Below are 22,414 nucleotides of genomic sequence, written 5' to 3' on the forward strand. Positions count from 1 at the left end.
GGGCTGGGCCCGAGCCCTCACCAAGAGGCTCCAGGGGCCCCACACAGGCCTGACCACAGGGACCAGCCCAGGGGACAATGGAGCTTCCCAAACCACAATACCCTCTAGACAAACTTCACCACCACAGAGGCCTCAAGACCCCACAGCCACACTTCTCCATACCAAGACCGCTGAGATCTGCTGCCCAAAGCACAAAGCAGGGCCTTCAACAGGCCAAGAACCAAGACCAGCCCTCCACGTGGGCAGAGACCTTCTGGCTAAACCCACAGCACTGAGCTGGAAGGGTCTTCCCCTGACCCAGCTGCTGTTGACTGAAGCCAAGGCTGAATTCCGTGTCTAACTGTGGACAGACTGTGGACTGGACGGCGGCGGTGGGAGAAGCTGCTCAGCTGCCGTCCAGGGCAGCTCCATCCTCAGACAGTAAGGCCAGCCCTGCACACCTCAGCACAGGGCAAACCAACCAGTCCCAGCGGCTGGCCACAGGGTGGGAAACTCAGGACCCACTGTGAGAAAGGCCCAGTGAGGCTTCCAGAGGAGCTCCAGGTCCTCCCTGCAGAGCAGAGCACAGCGAAGACCCCTGTGTCCTGCCTCCATGCCTCCCTGGCCCTTCTGGTGAGGAGTGAGGTCGAGGAGGACGGGAGAGCAGGGGTGGGCAGGGTAGCGAGGCCCTGGCATGGGAAAGAGACGAGAAAGACACAGGGGCTTGTCTGCCTATGCTGGTCTCCCATGGAAGTCAGCCTGAACCTGCAGGATAATCAACATAACTACACAGTACAGTGGGGCTCTAGGTTTCCAGACACCGCCACAAACAGTCGTAACAGGAACGCGCAGGTGTTCATACTAACCAGCTGGTGCGTGGCACACTTTATTTCTATAAAACTATTACAAAATATTCCAAAATACATCTGAGGAAATTTACAGCAGTTATTTCTCAATTTATTAATGCAAAAAAATCCTTTTTTTTCTCTGTACAAACTACAGGCTTCATCCTTGTGGGCTCCTCACTGTGTGTGCTTTTAAAAAATAGTCTCTTCTAATAAATTCTTTGAGGTTAAAAATAACAAGAGTTCTTCCAGTTTGTCCCCCCCAAAAGTTGTGTGCGTGTGTGTACGTGTGTGTAACAGTCGTGGTTTCCAAGAACGTGGCCAAAATGGTGATTACAAAGCAAATATTAAACCATGAAGACACTACAGAAGATGGCTGTTACATTGGAAACTAGTTAAATTAAAATAATATATTTTCATATTTTACACTATTTCAACAAAATGAAATGTCATTCAGTTAAGTATTGATCTCTCAAAAAATCTAATTTACAATTCTGTGTATAAAAATATAATTTGCGGACCCCCACGAGGCATGGTTGAGTTTACACTTGCCAGAAAGCAGGAGCGAGGCTGAGGGGCAGGAGAGGGGGAGGGGGGGAGGGGGAGGCAAATAAGAGGAGGCGGAAGAAGGGGGAGGAGTGGGAAGATGGGGGGCGGGGAAGGGGAAGAGGAGGAAAATAAGAGGGGAAAGCGGCTGGAGTGCAGAACTTCGTTTTGCACACTCAAGAAGAGGGGCATGTAGAAAAATAGACTCTGAGCAGGTTGCTTGGCCCCACAAAATAAGCTCTTCCCCGTGAGAACAGTTCACATGATAATAATAAATTATCCAAGACACAAACTAGTTAAGGCTCTTGAAGATCCGGTTCATATTATTTAAAATATCTATTCATACCAAACAAATAAATAGCCAGGAGAGGAGAAAAATAATCAAAATAAAACAATAACGAAAAAAATAATAAAAAAAACATAGAAACTAAACACAACGACAAAACTTCCCGGGGTCTCTGTTTCCTTATAGTCTACTTTGGACTGTCCTACATTATTATTATTATTTATTATTTATTATCATTAAAAGTCTCATTCCGTGCGCGTCCCCCGCCACTGCTGCCCGCCGCCCTCCCGCCCGCCCCGGCCGCCCGCGGGTCCCCTGGCCTTTCAGCTGGACGGGGCGGCCATGCCCAGGGGGTGCACGGCCTCGCCGTCCAACAGCCAGGTGCCGATTCGGTAGAGCAGCCGCGAGTACCAGTGGATGCCCGGGGCGTCCGCCCGGGCCCCGGGGCCGCCGCCGGGGCCGCCTCCGTCCGCGCCGCCGCTCGGGTCCGTGCGCGCGGGCGCCAGCGCGGCCAGCAGCGCGTGCGCCAGGCGGAAGGGCGCGAAGGCCCGGTGCGCCCAGCCGTGCTCCTCGATGACGGCGTAGCACGAGGCCAGCACCCGGTTGACCAGGATGGTGCCCTGCGCCGTGAGCGGCGCGTAGGCGCCCGCCGCCTCCTCGCGGAGGGTCACGCGGTGCACCGCGGCCGCCCGCAGCCGCCGCGCCCCGCCGCGCCCCGCCACCACGTACACGTGCTGGCCCGGCCGCACGCTGCTGGCGAAGAGCGCGCGGCTCCCGGGCCCGGCCGCCCCGGCCCCCGGCGCCCCGGGCTCCGCCGCGGCCGAGCGGTTGTGCGGCGGCGGCGCCACGAAGAGCAGGTGCGCGGCGGTGAGCAGCAGGCGCGCGCGCGGCTCCCGCGTCTCGATGGCGTAGAACACCTTCCGGGAGCCGTCGTCGCGGTCCAGGAAGGCCAGGAAGTCGCTGTACAGCAGCCGGCCCTGCTCGTCGGCCGCCAGCACGCGGTCCCCGGGGCGCAGGTCCCTCACTCGCTTGGTGCCGCCCTGCTCCAGGTGCACCGTGGCCCATCCGGGGAAGCAGCCGCCGGACTTGGCTGCCACCGAGTTCTCTGCATGGAGAGGGGGGAGAGGGGCAGGCGTTGAGCCTCGGGGCCCGGGCCGGCGCCGCGCAGCCCGCCTCTCCCGCCGCCCCCATCCCCCGGGCTCCCCGGGCCACGGCGAGAGGCGGCCGGGCTCCCCGCGGCCAGGACGGCCGGGGCGCGCGGGGCGGGGCGGGGCGGGCACAGCTCCGGCCTTCCCAGCCCGGCGGGCTCGCACCCAGCTCGGCGCAGCTTCCGGGAGTCCGCGCGCCCCGCGGGCACCCCCGCCGCGGCCCGGGTGCGGGCCGGCGGGGCGGGGAGGGGACACGGCTGCGGTAGTTGTAGCAACTGCGCAAACATTCCAGGGAACGGCCCGAGGTGTGAACGCCGAGGCCGCGGTGCGTTTTCTAATGAAAAGCCAATAGAGAGCCCAGCGCCGTCGCCCAGAGCTCCGGGGCGCACGGGAGCCCCTCGTGGAGGAGGGGGCGCCGCGGGCCGCCCCTCCCTATTTACTCAGGTGCTGCCCCTCCCCGCGCCGGCACACACGGCCTCCCTCCCGGAGCCGGGCCTCCCAGGCGCTGTTTGCTCAGCCCGCCGCTCCTCCAGGCACTCGAGATGTGTATTTGAATTTTAAATGGCTCGGCCCGCCGGAGCGCCGGTTCTCAAGGCCCCTTGACTACCCGCTCTCCCCAGCCCCCGTCGCCCTCGGCCGGACAATAACGGAGGGGGGCGGAGCGCGGGCGGGCGGGCGGGGGTCCCCGCCGCCCGTGCATTCCGATCTCCGGGATCATGCTCTCCGCAAATAGAGATCGCCCGAGAGAACCTCCCCGCCGGAGCCACCGCGGGCCTTAATCTGCTCATCGGTTTCTCCGTCATGAAGTGCGGGGCCGCCCCGGGACGCGGGGCGCTGGCCGGCCCGAGCCGTCGAGTCTCACGACCCCCCGGCCCGCGTGCGCGGAATGCCAATGAGCGGCACCCGGGCCCCGGCTCTCCCGGGAGGAGACGGGGGGGGGGGGGCCCGCCAGGGGGACCCCGCGGGCCGCCCGCTCCCGCCGCGGAGCCCCGTGGGCGAGGCCCCGGGCGCCCGCCGCCGCCCCGGCCCGGCTCCCGCGCCTTGGCCTCGGGCGGCTGCGGGAGGCCGGCGTTTTCCTCCCCCGCCGAGCGCGCGGGGACACCGGGGTAGGGTGGCTCGCGCGCGGCCACGCCACGCGGGTTCGGGAGCGAGGGCGGGGCTCCGCGGGACGGCGGCGCCGCGCGCTCCCGAGCCGGCCGCGTGCGCGCCCGGGCAGGCGCCGGGCCCCGCCGTTCCTCCCGGCCGCCGCGGGGGGCGTTGCAGGCCCGGGGAAGGCGGCCGGCGGGGAGCCGCGCGGCGGAGCCGTGGGGGACGGAGCGCCGCCCCTGCCCGCCCAGCCAGACCGGGAGGTCGGCGCGCGCGGCCCGCAGGTGTCCCGGGGCTGGCGCGGGGCCCAGCGGGCGGGACGGGGACTGAGGAAGCGAGTGCCGGCGTCCCCGAACTCGAGGCCCGGGAGGCCCCCGCCCGGCTCCCCCACGCCTCCCGGGGCCCGGAGACCTAGCCGCCCCCAGAACCCCGCTTTCTCGGCCTCCTCTCGGCCTCCTGCGAGCCCAGGCCCGGGGCGCGGGCAGGGGCCCTACCTGCTTTCACCGAGCAGTGGATGTGGGCCTTGGACTCGTAGTAGACCCAGTCGAAGCCGGCCTCCACCGCCAGGCGCGCCAGCATGCCGTACTTGCTGCGGTCCCGGTCGGAGGTGGTGATGTCCACGGCGCGGCCCTCGTAGTGCAGCGACTCCTCCGAGTGGTGGCCGTCCTCGTCCCAGCCCTCGGTCACCCGCAGCTTCACGCCCGGCCACTGGTTCATCACGGAGATGGCCAGAGCGTTCAGCTTGTCCTTACACCTCTGTGGAGAGAGGGGACCCCGACCGATGGACACGTTAGCTGTGGCCCCCTCCGTCTCCAGGCCCAGGGCCCTGGTGGCCGTGGGGACGCTGGGGGGGGGGCATTAGCCGCAGGCAGAGCCTGGCCCCTTGGGGGCCTTGTTGACTATGTTTCAGACATCAACTCCAGAATCTCTTAGAGGTGCCACAGCCAGGCACACTCCTCCGGCTTCTATCCCATCCACTCCCCTGCCCTGGGCCTCCCTCTGCCAGCTCCCCAGGGCCCAGTCCTTGGGAGGGGTGGAGAGGCCAGGTGCCCCCGAGTACTTCTGCGGGGATGTGAGACCCTGAGCTGTTATCAAGGCGCTAGGCCCGCTGGATGCCAGGCCCGAAGGAAGGCCTGCAAAGCGCAGGGGCGGGAGGCCGCCAAGTGCAAGGCAAGCAGGTGAGCTCAGACAGGGCCGAGGACAAACATTCTTGATCCTGGCAGCCACATTCCTTCTCCCTTGGAGCTCCCGTCTGCCAGGCCTGGCTGGGGTCTGATTGTGTTCTTGTTTTGTTTAACCTGTTCCCTTCCTCCCCTCTTGTCTTGGCCCCAGTGCAGAATGGTGTCCGGCAAGTTTGAAGCGCAAACTTGAGAGGTGGAGGGGGCAGGCGGTGGGAGAGGAGGTGGGGGAGGGGGTCCGGACAAGCTGGGCGATGGGGCCTAGAGGAGTGGGTCTCCCCTGGGGCTTCCAGGCGGGCCCTCTTCTGCCCTCACACAGTGGAGCCCGGTGTGGGGGCTCCCCCCACCCCACCATTCTGGAGCCACACTTAGGAAAGGAGACAGTGTGTGCTGGCTCTACTCACTCAACTGCCAGGGACAAAATGGTAAAGGGACATCCCTGAGTGGAGGCAGGAGAAGGGATCTCAAGGGGTCTTTTGTAGAGGTGAGGGCTGACCCTCCACCTAGGCTGGGGCCCTAGCTGCCAGGATGGAAAGCTGCTCTTATCAGGGCCCCCAGGTACAGCAAGGGGGACTCTTGCAAAGGTCAGGGAACCTCGCAATGACTGAGCCTTCAAGGGACGGACAAGTTGCGCAACAGGAAAAGTCTTGTGTATCTGGCGGCAATAAAACGCAGTAATATGGTTGTAGAGTTAAACACACAACAAATGGAGGGGGCGGGGACGCTGGGGCGGTAACAGGTCAGTGCTTGCACGTTTCTGGGCCTGCCTGCAGTGTTCTTTAAGGGAAAAAAAGTCCGAAGGGCAGAGTTGGAGTGAGGTCATCTTGAGGACTGAATGGTTTTTTACACGAAAATCAATCCTTAAACCTGGGTCTGTTGGAAGCCGGGAGTGGAAGCTGGTGCGCGCAGGCGCACACCATAATACGCACACGCGCAACGCCAGCTCCATTCCAGCCCCTACCCCACCCGGGTTCCCGGCCTGGCTGGGGGAAGCCAGGCGGCTCGCCACCCGGGAAGCTGTTAGCAGAGGGAGGGCTGGGTGGGGGAAGACCCCGGGGCTGGGGGAAGCGGCTCCACGAACACCGACCTGCAGAACCCCACGGACGAAGCCCGGGCCACTGGGACCCGGCGGCCGGGACCGGCCGAGTCGGCGCCCCGCCCCCTCCCGCGCCCCGGAGGCCGCGGAGCCCCGCGGCCCGGGCTGGCGGCTGGGCGCGCTCCCGCGCCGGGCCAGGCCGGGAAGCCCGGGTGGTTATTAATTCATCGGGTCGTGTGCCGCGAGTCGAGCGGCTGGCGCAGCCACCGTGAAGCCAGCGGGGCCCGCCGGGCGGCTTTGTGTCGGCCGAGGCCAGGTAGCTCCCCACGCCCGACCTCCCCCACCTCCCCCGCCGCCGGCGGCGGGCTGACTGCGGCCGAGGGGCGCCCCAACTTCCACACCCGGCCCTGAACGGCTCCCCCGCCTGGGGAAAGCAGATCCTTTCCGCAAGCCCGAAAACGCCCCCCCCCCACCACCAGAGCGTCTCTCCCCAGCACCCACGGCGCCCGGAGACGGTTCCGCGGGGCGCTTCAGGGGTCCCCGCTCCAGCCCGCCAGGCCCCCCACCCCAGCGCCCTGGCCCGGCAGCCCTCGCCCGGCCTGCGCGGGGCAGTGTCTGTCTGAGCTTCCCGCTCCGAGTTAATATTAACCCGGAGCTCCTGCTCCAGAACGGCTCCGAAAGTTCCACCGGGGACGGTCTCGCCATGGTTGAGGGGCTTGGGCGGCCGTCGCGTTAGAGACAGACGGGGAGGGAGGCGAGACGCAGGAGTGGGGTGCGCACCTGGGCCCCTCCGGCCTGGGCGATCGCCCCGCGCCGCCTGTACCCCCACGCGGGCGCCCCCGAACTCCCGGAACGGGGGCCGGGACGCGCCGCCAGGGTCCGAGTGCTCGGGGCCGCTGCGGGGTCACGGACGGGGGCCCTGGCCAGACTCTGGGCACCCCACCCCTTCTCTGGCCGGTTGTGTCCCCCTCCTTTTGTGTTGGGGACGAGAACAGCCTCTGCCCAGGTGAAAACAAGGACTTGTTTTCGTTTGGGCTGAGGGAAGTTGACGGAGGGTCAGAAGTTCAAACGCCGCCTGCGCGCGCGCGCGGCGGAGAGTGGCGGGGCGCGGGGCGGCTGGGCCCGAGGTCCCCGGCCCGGCGACGGGGTGGGGGAGGGAGCCGGCTGGGGGAGCTGCGGTGGCCGGGCGTGGGGTGAGGTCGGAGGGGGCGGCCGAGCCCGCGCGGAGCCCCCGGCCCTGCGCCCCCGCCCCGCCCTCCCCCCTCCGCGGCCGGGGGCGCCGTCGCGGCGGTGGGATCGGCCCCCCGCCCGGCTCTTTCGGGGCGGTGCCCGGGGCCCGGAGCGGCGGGGACGCACGGGAGCCCTCGCGGAGGGGTCGACGCCCCGGGAGCCGGCGGAGCTGAGCTGCGTCTGCCTCCGCGCGCCGCTCCGCGCGCTCCGGCCCCGGCCCGGCCGAGACCCCGGCTCGACTCCCCCCGGGAGCAGACCCGCGCCAGCGGCGGGACCTCGCGTGTCCTCCGCCCAAGTCGCGCCTTTTAGCCCGGCCCCTCCTCCTCTCGGGACGGGGACACGGTCCCTCGTCCGCGGGGAGTGGGGGTGCGCAGGGCTGAGCGCCGCAGACCCCCTCGTCCGGCCAGCACGCGCGCGGAGCCCCGCGCCCCGTGGCCCGCGCGCGGGGAGGGGGGCGGCCGCCCGCGCAGCGCTCGGGTCGGGCGCGCGTCCGCACTCGCGGTCCGGATAGAAGGTGGTCGGGCGGATGGAGGAGGGGGCAGGGCCGGGAACCGGTCCTCCCGGGCCCCGAGCCTCGCGCCCAGCCAGCTGCCAGCGGGGATCCTCGAGCGGCTCCCCAGCAGCGGGCCGCGGGGAGGGAGGCCGCTCCTCTCCCTCGCCCTCTCCCGCTAGCCGCCCGGCGCGCCGAGCCCTAGGGTAGGACGTGAATATTTTAATAGGGCAGTAAAAAGGATGTTGACCTATATTTGCAAGGAAACCCATTTCTAGCTCCATTCAGACGCGCATGGAGTTTGAGAAAGTCTGGAGCTGGCTGGGAGATTGGCCCGAGGTCTCAGAGGAGGAGGAGGAGGAGGAGGAGGAGGAGGAGGAGGAGGAGGAGGAGGATTCTGCTTCTCTTCGCCCTGCCTGGCATCCTCCCCCGCCCGCACTAATATTTATCCGCTCCTGATTCTTATGCAAGCAGGTTGAAAACTCAAGTGATGCAATGCCACTAAGTTCTAAGTCCCTCCCCCGAGGTACCGCGGGCCGGCGGCGTGGAAGAGCATCATCCCTGAGACGATGGATGTGTCCACCGACGCCGGCCGGGCTGGGCGCGCGGGGAACCGCGAGGCCAGCTACGCGGCGGGCCGGGGCCAGGCCCGGGCCTCGGGCGCCTCTGCCTTTTGTTAGCCCCGCGCCCCGGCCGCTCGCCGCCCGCCCGGGGAGGATTCCGTGGCGTCGTGGGAAGGCCGGCGGCGGGGAAGGGCAGGGCGCCGGCTCCCGGGTTCCAGTGGTCCCGGCTGAGCCCCGGGAGCAACTTCTCCCAAGCCCCCTCCCCCGTGCCGCTCCGCGCCCCCAGCGCCCGGGGCCTGCGGGGGGAGGCCAGCCCCGCGGGGGAGTCCAATCCGGGCCGGGACCCGCGTTCCCCACCCCACCCGCGCGCGGCCACCCGGCGGGACCCTTCACCTCCTGTGCCTCCCGGAAGGGGAGCGGGGCGGGGTGGGGTGGGCAGGTGGGTGGGTGGGGAGGGCGAGGCCGAGCGCACCCGCGGGTCGGGCTGCGCGGCCGCGCGCGCGAGCCCCCGCGGAGCCGCCCGCCCGGCCGGGTTTCTACCTGAGTCATGAGCCGGTCCGCCCCGGTGTTCTCCTCGTCCTTAAAGATGATGTCGGGGTTGTAGTTGGGGGTGAGCTCCTTGAAGCGCTCCGAGTTTCTGGAGATCTTCCCCTCGTACCTGCCGCTGGCGCCCAGCGTCTTCTCCGCCACGTTGGGGATGAACTGCTTGTAGGCTAAAGGGGTCAGCTTTTTGGGGTGGCGCCGCTTCCCGAACCCCCTGCCGGGTCCGCACGCCAGCCCGGAGCCCACGAGCAGCGAGGAGAGCAGCACGAGCGGCAGACACCGGGCCGGCGGCAGCATCTTGTCCCCGGCGCCCCGGCTCCGGATTCTCCCCGCACGGTCTGGGCGCGCGCGGCGGGCGGGCGCGCGCGGCGGCGGCGGCGGAGTGCGTGTGCGCCCGGCTCCCGCCGCTCGCTCGCTCTCTCTCGCTCTCGCTCGCTCTGGCTCGCTCGCTCGCTCCCTCCCGCGCCGCTGCCTCTTTTTCTTCCTATATCACCTTGCCCGCCGCCGCGGCCGGGGACTCGCCGCCGATCCCCACCCAGGCAGGGGCTGCAGTGGCGGGCCGCGGGGCGCTGACGACGGAACACATCGGCGTGGGGGCTCAAGACAGCGATGGAGAGACAAAAAGAGCCCGGGTGTAAATGGTAGGAAGCCCGGGGAGCTTATGAAAGCGCTGCCTCTCCGCACTATATTATAGCTGGCAGGGGCGCGTCTGATTGGCCGCCGCCTCCCGAGCTCGTCTTCTGATGTTAACCCTGAAGACTGCGCTCCCGCGCGCCCCGGCCTCCGCTCACCTGGAGCCCTGCGGCGGCTCCGCCGGGGGCGAGGGCGGGAGGCCGCTTTGGGCCCGGCCCCGTGTCCCCCCGCCTCTCCCCGGAATGGTAGGGGCTTCCGCTAAGACCAGCAGAAGTTTTTGAAGGACAGTCCCCCCCTCAGCTTCCATGATCAAAGTCTCCCAGAGGTGCCGAGGGGACGCGGCGCAGCCCCTGTTACGCGGGCCGCGTCGGCCTGGAGAGGCAGCGGGACCCTGGACATCTCCCGGCCTCGCCAGAGCAGAGGCCACCTCGCCCGCCTGCCCGCCCTGCGTTGCTGCTTCCAGTGCTTTTGAACAACTCTAGAACCTCGTCCTTCGAGGGGCCGAGCGGGGTGGGAGGAGGGAATCCCTGCTTAGGGCCGTGGACTGGAGACGAGGGACCACAGGGGGAGCCGGGCTCCGAGGGCCTGGGCGAAGGGAGCCTGTGCGCGCGGGCCTGGCAGTGGTCAAGGCCGGCTCGCACTCCTCCAGGATCCCGATTGACTGGAGCAAAAGTGCAGGGCCAGGGGGGCTAAATGTGAGACGGAGGCTCTTTCCCACAGCATTGCCCTAAGCCGAGCTTCAGGTCAGCCCCCAAGGACAGAAGAGGTCCAGCCCGAGAGCTCAGGCGGTGTGGGACCAGAGGCGACAGCGCTCTGGCCATCCACCAAAGAGGGGCCAGAACTCGGAGCCTAGAGGTCAGAAGTATTGCAGTCTCAGATCTGCTCACCTCTCCCAGGAAAAGAACACCACCACCGAATGCCTCAATTAAAACTCAGAAATCAAATCTGGAACTCCCTTTTTTTTCTTGGTCAGTGGAACCTTCCCTCCTGTCCACTGCTCCTCACCACCCTGGCATACCACATTTCATCAGACTACCCACCAGAAGACCCCGGTCCTCTGCTGCTATCCTGGGACCCAACCCATCCCATGCGTGCAGCCACCCATCTGAAGTGAGCCCTCTCTCAATAGGACTTCTAGTAGTTTTCTCTGCAGCTAAACTTTCTCCTCCCTTCCTTCCCTCCTTCCTTCCTTCCTTCCTTCCTTCCTTCCTTCCTTCCTTCCTTCCTTCCCTCCTTCCTTCCTTTTCTTCCTTCCTTCCCTTCTCCTCCCTCTCTTCCTTCTCTCTCTGTTTTTGTTTCTTCCTTTCCTTTGCCAGGAATCTCAAGAGAAAGAACACTTGGTCCAGCTTGTCTGGCCGCTCACCCTCCCCTCCCCTCCCCCCCCACCCTAGATGAATTCACAAGCTCTCCTACCCTGTCCCCACTTTTTAAGTTTAGGATTAAGAATCAGTTCTCCAGAGAGGTGGACTCCTGGGCCAGGTAAAGTCCCCACGGGGTGCTGAAGAACCAGGGTCTTTGATGGTGGAACTCAGTTGGTCAGCAGGCAGGAGTGACATCTCTCTGGTGCTCTGGGAAGAGCATGCAGGAAAAGGACGCAGTGTCTGCGGCACCGGCGAGGATGGCGAGCCCGAACCACGTGTGGATTGCTCCACAGGGTGGTGCCTCGGCCTGTGGCCTTGCTTCTCCTGTCCTCCCGTTTTCCTTGCTTTTTTTTTGGCCCTTCCTAGAAGTCAAGTAGGCCTTGAACACAGACCTTGAACACACACACACACACACACACACACACACACACACACACACACACACACACACAGTGCTCTCCACAGGGACCGTGGAGAGTGTTTTGGAGGCAAAAGTCTGGGCTGCCCAGAACTGCATGTGGACATAGCTGTCCCCAGGCATGGTCAGCTGCCTCTTGGCTAGCAGTGGAGAGGGGAGGGTTTGTCTGGTGGCCTGCCCTGGAGACAGGGATGACACTTCCTTGTCTGGCTAGCTCCAGACACCCAGAGGGCAGGTCAAAGGCTGGCCTTTCCAGGATAAAGTAAGGATTTGCCACAAAGCCTGCCCCCAGTGCTTTGCTTTGGAGGACGTGCAGGGAGTGGGGGAGCACCATGATAGTGTCTACTGATTGCCTTGGAAACCGGAGTGCCAGACGGAAGCAGAGAGAGAGAGAGGCTGCAGCCTCTGCCCTCAGCCTGGCCTCCAGATCCCTGCCACCCACTCCCGCTCCCCACTCCCCAGCCACGGAGGCCGCCTTCCACCTCCAGACACCAGATGGCTCTCTTTGCCTTTCCCCCTCCAGACAACTTGGGCCCCTCCCTGTGCTGGTTGGAAGTTCCAAACCCCAGCCCCAGGGGCCATTTTGATCCTGTGTAGACTCTGCCCTTCTCTCTGATGGCTTCTCCCTGCACTGCAACCTTCAACCCCCACCCACCCACCCCAGAGCCTGTCCTTCCCACAGGAGCACAGTTGCCTTCTGCCCCCCCCCCCCCCCCCCCCCCCCCCCCCCCCCCCCCCCCCCCCCCGCCTTCCCAGGCATTGCCCCTTCCCCCCTTCCAGCCCCTGCCGCTAGATGGCGTCCTCACTCTGCCTTCAGCTTGGGCCAGAGTGTTTGGGAAATTCCGCAGTTTGGTTTGGAAGGGCCTGGAATGGGGCCTGCCTCTCTGACACCCTCTGTCCCAGCAGCTCTGCCCCACCCCCAGTTTGAACCAGGGGGCCCCACAGCTCCCCAGGCCCACCTCCCAGCCCAGTTCCCACCTGCACTGCCAGTTGCTCTGGGCTGGGCTTTACTCACAACTTTCCTCTTCTCAGATCCCTTGTCTCTTCCTTGTGACCTTTCTGCACAATCTATTTCCCTCCAGTTTTTCTTCTTGAGGTTTCCCAGGTTTGGAAAACTGAGTTTCAGCAAGGGTTTGGCAGCCAGGCCCCTGCACTGTGGAGATGTCACTTCATGTAATCACCAAACCTCACAGTCACCATACCCCGTGGCTCTCTTTGTCCCTGGCCTGGAGGTTGTGTCCCCAGCTGGCTGAAACCTCAGCTTGTGCCCTGCGGCCACAGCCCGTGGCAGTGGACAGAAGCACTGGAATGGACTCGAGGGGACAGGGGCCTGGGGCATCCCTGACCTCCCTGGGCTTCCTGCAGCCATGCGGACGTAGGGCAGTGCAGGAGAGAGCAGGCCAGCTGGGAAGTGGCCAGCACAGGACCGCAGACTGGGGCTGGGAGAGATTGCTGCTGCCCACTGTGCAGGCTAGATGCATGCTGGACACTGTCTCCGCAGGGCTGGGCCTCGGGTACTGGGCAGCCCTACTTCCCACATGCCCCATGACCAGGTGGACCCTGGGGCATCCCTTGTGGTGGCTGCTTGCCCAGCCCCCCCGAAGCGCCATTCAGCTGCTGTCTCTGGGGCTGAGCTTGCCCTGGAACAGACTTTGCTTCCACAGCATGGGAGTCCCTGCCTCTGCGGCAGCCCCAAGTCCTCCCCAAGACTCATGCCCCAATCTGGTTCGTACTACAAGTGGCAGGGAAGGCCCTGTGCCGGCCTCAAAGGGGGGTGGACAGCAGCTCCGGGGCCAGCTGGGGTGCTCAGCCAGCCAGCGAGCCAGAGCAGAAGGCTGCGCTCTGTCAAGTAGATGAGCCAGGCAGGGAGCCAGCCCAGGTGAACAGCAGCCTGAGCCACACCGACCATTCCCTCTCCACCTTCCCCGCCTCCCTCCCTGTGGGTCCCGCAAGGCCTCAGCTGTGTGGTCCCTGTGGGTTGGCTTTGGAGTTGTTGTGGGGCAGGGTGGCCCCAGGTAGTCCAGGAGATGGAGAGGGAAGCCCTGTGTGGGCAGGTGGCCTGGGAACTGGGGCCCTCCAGCCTGCTTCTCCTTGTCTTCCTCTGATCCCCGTGTCCGTGCTGTGCCGGGTACTAGAGACGTCTTGAACTCAACCATTCCGCTATCACCTCTCCAATCTTTAAGCTACTTAAGATGCAACTGCCCCTGGGAAAGTTAATACATGAAACCTGTGCGCGTTAGAATCCGCCGGAGCTTTGAAGGAAGACGCCAGCAAGCAGAGCCTGGGCCTTCCTCCCCAGCGAGCAAATCAAACTTTCTGCTTTGCTGACTTCCTTGATGGGGCTCCTGGGCCTGGCGGGGGTGGGAACTCTGGTGGCCCAGCTGGAGGGGCCCTATGTCCTGGGTCCCTCTCTGAGTGGCCTTGCCTGGCACAACCAGCTTTCTCTGATGCAGCCCAGAAGACTGGACATTACTAGTGAGTTTCTGGTACTTTCTGGTGGGCAGTGAGGGTACTTTGAGGGCTTGGAGCCGGTGGGCAGGTGAGAGCCCCTCCCCAGAGGGCTGGGTCACTGAGGCACGGTGACACAGAGAGGGAACAGGAGGTTATGCTCAGCTATTCTCTCCAATTGACCATGTCTGTGGAGATGACCCTGGAGGGAGAGCCCCGGGCCTGCAAACCCTCCAAGCCCCTCTCAGGGGAGGGAAGACTCAGCGCTTGGTTCCTCCTTCCTTCTCGTCGGGGCTCTCAGGCCGACACTAGGCCACGATAACCATCAAGAGAGTGGGAGGTGGGGACAGCACACCCACCTCTGCCTTGGCCCCTCTTACACCTCAGGGCCACTGAGCAATGTGCCTTCCTGAGAGCAGTTATACCAGGAAACCCCAAATCGCCAGCCAGGTGGCTTCCTAGTCCTCATACAGGAGCCTTCAGCCAGATGGATTCTGAGTCTTCCTCTAGCATGGAGTCTGCGATTAGGTTCCATGGCTTCAAGGAGAGGTGAAGGGTGGGGAGGAGTGACAGGAGGAGACCTGGGTGTCAGGTCCTGTGAGTGAAAGAATAGGTGTCAAGTCCTGTGACAGGTGGAAGCCTGAGCATCAATTCCTGTGAGTGACAGGAGGACAGGTGTCAATTCCTGTGAGTGACAGGAGGACAGGTGTGAATTCCTGTGAGTGACAGGAGGACAGGTGTCAATTCCTGTGAGTGACAGGAGGACAGGTGTCAGATCCTGTGAGTGAAAGAATAGGTGTCAAGTCCTGTGACAGGTGGAAGCCTGAGCATCAATTCCTGTGAGTGACAGGAGGACAGGTGTGAATTCCTGTGAGTGACAGGAGGACAGGTGTCAGGTCCTGTGAGTGAAAGAATAGGGGCCAAGTCCTGTGACAGGTGGAAGCCTGAGCATCAATTCCTGTGAGTAGCAGGAGGACAGGCGTCAATTCCTGTGAGTGACAGGAGGACAGGTGTCAGATCCCGTGAATGACAGGAGGACAGGTGTCACATCCCGTGATAGGAGAACAGATTTCAGGTACCATGACTGAGAGTACAGGCATCAATTCCTGTGAGTGACAGGAGGACAGGTGTGAATTCCTGTGAGTGACAGGAGGACAGGTGTGAATTCCTATGAGTGTCAGGAGGACAGGTGTCAATTCCTGTGAGTGACAGGAGGACAGGTGTCACTTCCTGTAAGTGATAGGAGGACATCAGGTCCTATGAGTGTCAGGAGGACAGGTGTCAATTCCTGTGAGTGACAGGAGGACATCAGGTCCTATGAGTGTGAGAACGACAGGTGTGAATTCCTGTGAGTGACAGGAGGACAGGTGTGAATTCCTGTGAGTGACAGGAGGACAGGTGTCACTTCCTGTAAGTGATTGGAGGACATCAGCTCCTATGAGTGTCAGAAGGACAGGTGTCAATTCCTGTGAGTGACAGGAGGACAGGTGTGAATTCCTGTGAGTGACAGGAGGACATCAGGTCCTGTGAGTGACAGGAGGACAGGTGTCACTTCCTGTGAGTGATAGGAGGACATCAGGTCCTATGAGTGTCAGGAGGACAGGTGTGAATTCCTGTGAATGACAGGAGGACATCAGGTCCTATGAGTGTGAGGAGGACAGGTGTGAATTCCTGTGAGTGACAGGAGGACAGGTGTGAATTCCTGTGAATGACAGGAGGACATCAGGTCCTATGAGTGTCAGGAGGACAGGTGTGAATTCCTGTGAGTGACAGGAGGACAGGTGTGAATTCCTATGAGTGTCAGGAGGACAGGTGTCAATTCCTGTGAGTGACAGGAGGACAGGTGTCAATTCCTGTGAGTGACAGGAGGACAGGTGTCACTTCCTGTAAGTGATAGGAGGACATCAGGTCCTATGAGTGTCAGGAGGACAGGTGTCAATTCCTGTGAGTGACAGGAGGACATCAGGTCCTATGAGTGTGAGGAGGACAGGTGTGAATTCCTGTGAGTGACAGGAGGACAGGTGTGAATTCCTGTGAATGACAGGAGGACATCAGGTCCTATGAGTGTCAGGAGGACAGGTGTGAATTCCTGTGAGTGACAGGAGGACAGGTGTGAATTCCTATGAGTGTCAGGAGGACAGGTGTCAATTCCTGTGAGTGACAGGAGGACAGGTGTCAATTCCTGTGAGTGACAGGAGGACAGGTGTCACTTCCTGTAAGTGATAGGAGGACATCAGGTCCTATGAGTGTCAGGAGGACAGGTGTCAATTCCTGTGAGTGACAGGAGGACATCAGGTCCTATGAGTGTGAGAACGACAGGTGTGAATTCCTGTGAGTGACAGGAGGACAGGTGTGAATTCCTGTGAGTGACAGGAGGACAGGTGTCACTTCCTGTAAGTGATTGGAGGACATCAGCTCCTATGAGTGTCAGAAGGACAGGTGTCAATTCCTGTGAGTGACAGGAGGACAGGTGTGAATTCCTGTGAGTGACAGGAGGACATCAGGTCCTGTGAGTGACAGGAGGACAGGTGTCACTTCCTGTGAGTGATAGGAGGACATCAGGTCCTATGAGTGTCAGGAGGACAGGTGTGAATTCCTGTGAATGACAGGAGGACATCAGGTCCTATGAGTGTGAGGAGGACAGGTGTGAATTCCTGTGAGTGACAGGAGGACAGGTGTGAATTCCTGTGAATGACAGGAGGACATCAGGTCCTATGAGTGTCAGGAGGACAGGTGTGAATTCCTGTGAGTGACAGGAGGACAGGTGTGCATTCCTATGAGTGTCAGGAGGACAGGTGTCAATTCCTGTGAGTGACAGGAGGACAGGTGTCAATTCCTATGAGTGACAGGAGGACAGGTGTCACTTCCTGTAAGTGATAGGAGGACATCAGTTCCTATGAGTGTCAGGAGGACAGGTGTCAATTCCTGTGAGTGACAGGAGGACATCAGGTCCTATGAGTGTGAGAACGACAGGTGTGAATTCCTGTGAGTGACAGGAGGACAGGTGTCACTTCCTGTAAGTGATTGGAGGACATCAGCTCCTATGAGTGTCAGAAGGACAGGTGTCAATTCCTGTGAGTGACAGGAGGACAGGTGTGAATTCCTGTGAGTGACAGGAGGACATCAGGTCCTGTGAGTGACAGGAGGACAGGTGTCACTTCCTGTGAGTGATAGGAGGACATCAGGTCCTATGAGTGTCAGGAGGACAGGTGTGAATTCCTGTGAATGACAGGAGGACATCAGGTCCTATGAGTGTGAGGAGGACAGGTGTGAATTCCTGTGAGTGACAGGAGGACAGGTGTGAATTCCTGTGAGTGACAAGAGGACAGGTGTGAATTCCTGTGAGTGACAGGAGGACATCAGGTCCTGTGAGTGACAGGAGGACAGGTGTCACTTCCTGTGAGTGATAGGAGGACATCAGGTCCTATGAGTGTCAGGAGGACAGGTGTGAATTCCTGTGAATGACAGGAGGACATCAGGTCCTATGAGTGTGAGGAGGACAGGTGTGAATGCCTGTGAGTGACAGGAGGACAGGTGTGAATTCCTGTGAGTGACAAGAGGACAGGTGTGAATTCCTGTGAGTGACAGGAGGACATCAGGTCCTGTGAGTGACAGGAGGACAGGTGTCACTTCCTGTGAGTGATAGGAGGACATCAGGTCCTATGAGTGTCAGGAGGACAGGTGTGAATTCCTGTGAGTGACAGGAGGACAGGTGTGAATTCCTATGAGTGTCAGGAGGACAGGTGTCAATTCCTGTGAGTGTCAGGAGGACAGGTGTCAATTTCTGTGAGTGACAGGAGGACAGGTGTCACTTCCTGTGAGTGACAAGAGGACATCAGGTCCTATGAGTGTGAGGAGGACAGGTGTGAATTCCTATGAGTGACAGGAGGACAGGTGTGAATTCCTGTGAGTGACAGGAGGACAGGTGTCACTTCCTGTGAGTGTCAGGAGGACAGGTATGAATTCCTGTGAGTGACAGGAGGACAGGTGTCACTTCCTGTGAGTGATAGGAGGACATCAGGTCCTAGGAGTGTCAGGAGGACAGGTGTGAATTCCTGTGAGTGACAGGAGGAGCTCTGGATGTCACGTCCTGTGAGTGACAGGATGGTAGGGTGTTAGGTCCTGTGTGCAGCCTGGGCCAGCGGTTGGGAGACTGTAGGGCAGTTTTGTGTGTCTTCACCCTTCCAAGGAAAAATCTCCATTGTTGTGGAGCTCCCTCTTCCTGGGACTGCCCAGTTGGGAGGCAGGAGGGGAGGCCTGCTGAAGGGAGGGTCCCCAGCATACACTGGGCTGTACGACATTCATCAAAGCTGCTAGAAATGGAATCATCAAATGGGCTTCAGATCTGTGCCAACCCTAGCCCTAATATTCATGGAGTTTGGGGCCAGAAACTAGGGTGTGTGGGGAGATTTGCCTCTCGTGGGCGGGCGTGTGCACAGGGTGGCGGTGGCAGAGGCTCCCCACCCAACTCCAGACCCAGCTGCTTGCACAGCAGGCGGGGCCGTCCTTCCAGCGTGGAACACGGCCCCCTGCCTCATCCAAGTGGGTGCACAGGACTGCTGTGGAGGGCAGCCAGGCCAGGGGCCCGCACCTTCTTGGTGGGGTCTACGGCCCCTCCATGCCTGCGTGCCCGCATGGCTCCCCAAGCTCTCTGGTCTGTTGTTGGCTGCTGCTGTTGTACTGGAGCTTGAACTCAGGGCTTGTGCTCCTCCTACCACATGAGCCCTGCTCCAGCCCTGCTCTTGGCGGTTATTTTGGAGACAGAGTTCAAGTCAAAGCCCAGGCTGTCTTTGCCTTGCGATCCTCCGGATCTCAGCCTCCCTAGAGGCTGCGGCCAGTGGCACCTAGCTGTGGGGTGATGCTCTCTATTGGCGATCTGCCCTCAGCACACGCCAGGGACATCAGCTGCACAGCCTTTCTGCTTCGGTGTGGATGCCTGCAGTGGCCCCTGGGTAATTCTCAGACACTGTGGAGGACGGGGTGTCACTGTGGCCCAGGAGGTGAGGTGTAGAGTGCCTTTCGAGGGGCCTGCACAGGTGGGTTAGTGGGGAGCTCTGAGCACCCCAGCCCATTCGGCTTAGGGCCTAGGCCACATCCATCCATGCTCGCTGCTCTCCTGGGCCTGTGGTTGCAGGAGGGATGAGAAGAGAGGAGAGGAGAGGAGAGGAGAGGAGAGGAGAGGGGAGGGGAGGGGAGGGGAGGGGAGGGGAGGGGAGGAGAGGAGGGGCATCAGTGAAGGGGGAGAGGCTGTGAAAGGAATCTCGGGGCTTGGCAGGGAGTGGACCAGGGTCTGTCTGTCTGTCTGTCTGTCTCTCTCTCTTTCTCCCCCTCCCTCCCTCCCTCCCTCCCTCCTTGGAGAGAGTCACGGGGTGCCATGAGCCACTCTGCTGTGGTTCGTTGCGCAGCGTGCCTGGCTGGCTTTGGACTGCAGGACAGACCCGCTCTGCTGTGCTCATCTGCTCTCACCGGGACCTCGTCTGGTTCCGTGTCACAGGCAGAGAAGCAGAAGGTCCCCTCTGCACACATGAGGCCTGTGGGGGAGCCAACCTAAAGCTGGCTGGAGCAGTGAGACTCGATGTGAGGAGCCACCATCGAGGGGTTTCCACCAGGTTCTTGTGGAGGCTGTCACTGAAGCGTGGGCCTGGGGCAGGGGTGGCTCGCGGGGTGCCGTGGGCGGTCCAGGATCACCCAGCCTCGAGGGGTTCGGCAGACTCTGTGGCTTCTGGCTGGCATTGCTCAGGGGTATGACCAGGATTCCCTGTGTCCCACCTCCATCAAATCAGAGGGCCCCGAGCTCTGGACGCGGGTTGGGATGCTTTTCCTCACACAGATGGGTGGCCCAAGACTGAGCCCGGCCTGCGCCTTCCCTGCACGTGTGCCGAGCGCGGCTGCAGGCGGTGCCGGGGTGTTGTGTGCTGGCTCGCTGGCTGCAGGGAAGGCAAGGCATGCTCTGCAGTTGGTGGTGTGTCCCAGCTTCTGGTGACTCTTGGGTGGTGGCTGAGGGGGGCTGGGCCGCAGATCAGCTTCCTGCTTGGACCTGGCCACAGCCGGGAGTCTGCGGAGCTGGGGACTGCTGAGCTGGGGACCTCCAGGCCCCGAGGGGTCTCCTGAAGGCCAATCCCCTGCCAAGCCGGGGACCTCCAGGCCCCAAGGGGTCTCCTGAGGACCAGCCCCACAGAGGGCCACACCTGGGCCGGCACTTCTGTCTCTCAGGGCCCTTGCTCGATGTGAAGTTCAATTACAGCCCTAGGTCCTGTGTGTGTGTGTGTGTTGTATGTGCGTAGTGTGTGTTGTATGTATGTGTATGTGTGCATGGTATATGTATGTGTGGGGTGTATGTGTGTGTATGTTTGTGTGGTGTGTATGTGTGGTATATGTGTATGTGTGTGTGTGTGGTGTGTGTGTGTGTATGGTGTATGTGTACCAGTGTATATACGTGTGTGTAGTGTGTGGTATATATGTGTATGTGTGGTGTATGCTTGTGTGTGTGTGTGTGTGCGCGTGTGTGGTGTATGTGTGTATGTATGGTATATGTGTATGTGTGTGTGGTGTATGTGTGGTGTATGTATGTATGTGTGTGTGTGGTATATGTGTGTATGTGTGGTATATGTGTATGTGTGTGTGGTGCATGTGTGGTGTATGTTTGTGTGGTGTATGTATGTATGTGTGTGTAGTGTGTGTGGTATATGTGTGTATGTGTGGTATATGTGCATGTGGATGTGGGTGTGGTGTATGTGTACAAGTGTATTTATGTGTGTGTGTGCATGGTATATGTATGTGTGGGGTGTATGTGTGGTGTATGTTTGTGTGGTATGTATGTGTAGTATATGTGTATGTGTGTGTGTGTGGTGTATGTGTGTATGTATGGTATATGTGCATGTGTGTGTGGTGTATGTTTGTGTGGTGTATGTATGTGTGGTGTATGTTTGTGTGGTGTATGTATGTATGTGTGTGTAGTGTGTGTGGTGTATGTGTGTATGTGTGGTATATGTGTATGTGTATGTGGGTGTGGTGTATGTGTACGAGTGTATTTATGTGTGTGTGTGTGCATGGTATATGTATGTGTGGGGTGTATGTGTGGTGTATGTTTGTGTGATGTGTATGTGTAGTATATGTGTATGTGTGTGTGTGTGTGGTGTGTGTGTGTATGGTGTATGTGTACCAGTGTATATATGTGTGTGTAGTGTGTGTGGTGTATGTTTGTGTGGTGTATATGTGTGGTATATGTGTATGTGTGTGTGTGTGTGTGTGTGTGTGTGTGGTGTTGGTAAGGTTTGAACTCAGGGCTTCATGCTGGAATGAGTTCTACCACTCAGAGCATGACCCTTTGTTCTGCGTTATTTTCAGATAGAGTCTTGTTTTGTTTTGTTTTGTTTTTTGCTTAGTGTCAACCTGGACCGTCGCTTACCGCCTGTGTTGCAGTGGCTGAGCTCAGGCGCGGTGGCTCTTCTGCCTGGACTGGCCTCATGGTGTGACCTCCCAGTCTCTGCCTCCCTGGTAATTGGGGTTACACGCTTGAGCCTCGGCACCCCGCGGTTCTGGGCTCTTCATTGGTTATCTGGAGAGGACGTTTTCAGATGGGCTCTCCTCTGCGCCTCTGGTCCTTGCACGCACACTGCTCAGCACGGCTGGCCACTGGCCCTTGGTACGTGTGTGTGAGCTCCTTCCCCGTCTGTTCAGTGGCCCCACTGAGCCATCCGATGGGGTCTGCAGCACGGTTTGTGTTTGTGTGCCGGCGGGGGCCATCGGTGTCTTCCACTCAGCCCCTTGGGTGTCAGCTCTCTGCGCCTTTGCAGGCCCACTGGTCCTGGCTGAGCTGGTGCCCACTGGCCACCTGTCAAGGGAGAGAGCTTTCTTCTCGATCAGCTGGTAAGCCAGTGGCCTGGTGGAAAGCACATGGCTGAGTGATTGCTGTTCGTACAGTAGCTCGACAAAACAAAGCAAGCAAGTACATAAGCAATAGCAACAAACACTGCAACGGGAATTTCAACATTCTTGGTACAATTCACATAAGGCCAGGGGACAGTTTGAAGTGACAGCATCTAATGGGTTTTAAACAGAGGAGTTTGCTTTCGAATTATTTGTTTGTTTGATTGTGGTCCTGGGGACCTGAATTCAGGGCCGAGGCTCCCACTTTTGGCTCTTCTGGTAGAGAATTGGAGGTAAGAGTCTCAGACTTTCCTGTCGGAGCTGGCATTGGGCCTTAGCCACTGCACCAGACACCATAATTGGACTATGACAGAGGCCATCGAATTGCGTTAAATTAACCCATCTTTCTGGTTGCGGCTGTTCTTCCTGCTGCGTTTGGACAACAAGTGGAGATAAGTCGCGGTGAACTGGCTGCAGAGGGCCTGAGCGCCCTGGACAGTCACCGAGTCTCTGCAGGAAGGCCTCTCACGCAGTTACCGGAATGGATACACACCGTGGAATTCCACCTGCACACAGGACCTGCTGGGCCAGCCCAGGCTGTCCTCACAGTCAGCTGTGAGGTGCAGGTGGCGACCCTCGGAGAGGAGGGAGGAGGAGATGCCCAGCGTCTCTGCGGAGTGCCCTTCCTCATTCTCTGCCTTGGGATGCCGGAGTAGAGCTGGCTTTGAACCTCTAACATAAGGCGCATGTACCAG

General features: G+C 61.0%; 1 protein-coding gene across 1 annotated transcript; it reads right to left on the reverse strand.

Annotated features, from left to right (window-relative positions):
* Positions 1–1,979: 1,979 nt before the first annotated feature.
* Shh (sonic hedgehog signaling molecule) lies at positions 1,980–9,227 on the reverse strand. The gene is made up of 3 exons (XM_090332457.1): positions 8,928–9,227; positions 4,385–4,646; positions 1,980–2,761 (listed from the first exon to the last, which is right to left on the reverse strand). Exons 1-3 carry the CDS (start codon positions 9,225–9,227, stop codon positions 1,980–1,982), a joined length of 1,344 nt encoding a protein of 447 aa, XP_090188583.1.
* Positions 9,228–22,414: the final 13,187 nt, after the last annotated feature.

This window comes from Megascapheus bottae, chromosome 5 (genome assembly GCF_031878675.1).
Source record: "Megascapheus bottae isolate mThoBot1 chromosome 5, mThoBot2.hap1, whole genome shotgun sequence".
NCBI classification, from domain to species: Eukaryota; Metazoa; Chordata; class Mammalia; order Rodentia; family Geomyidae; genus Megascapheus; species Megascapheus bottae.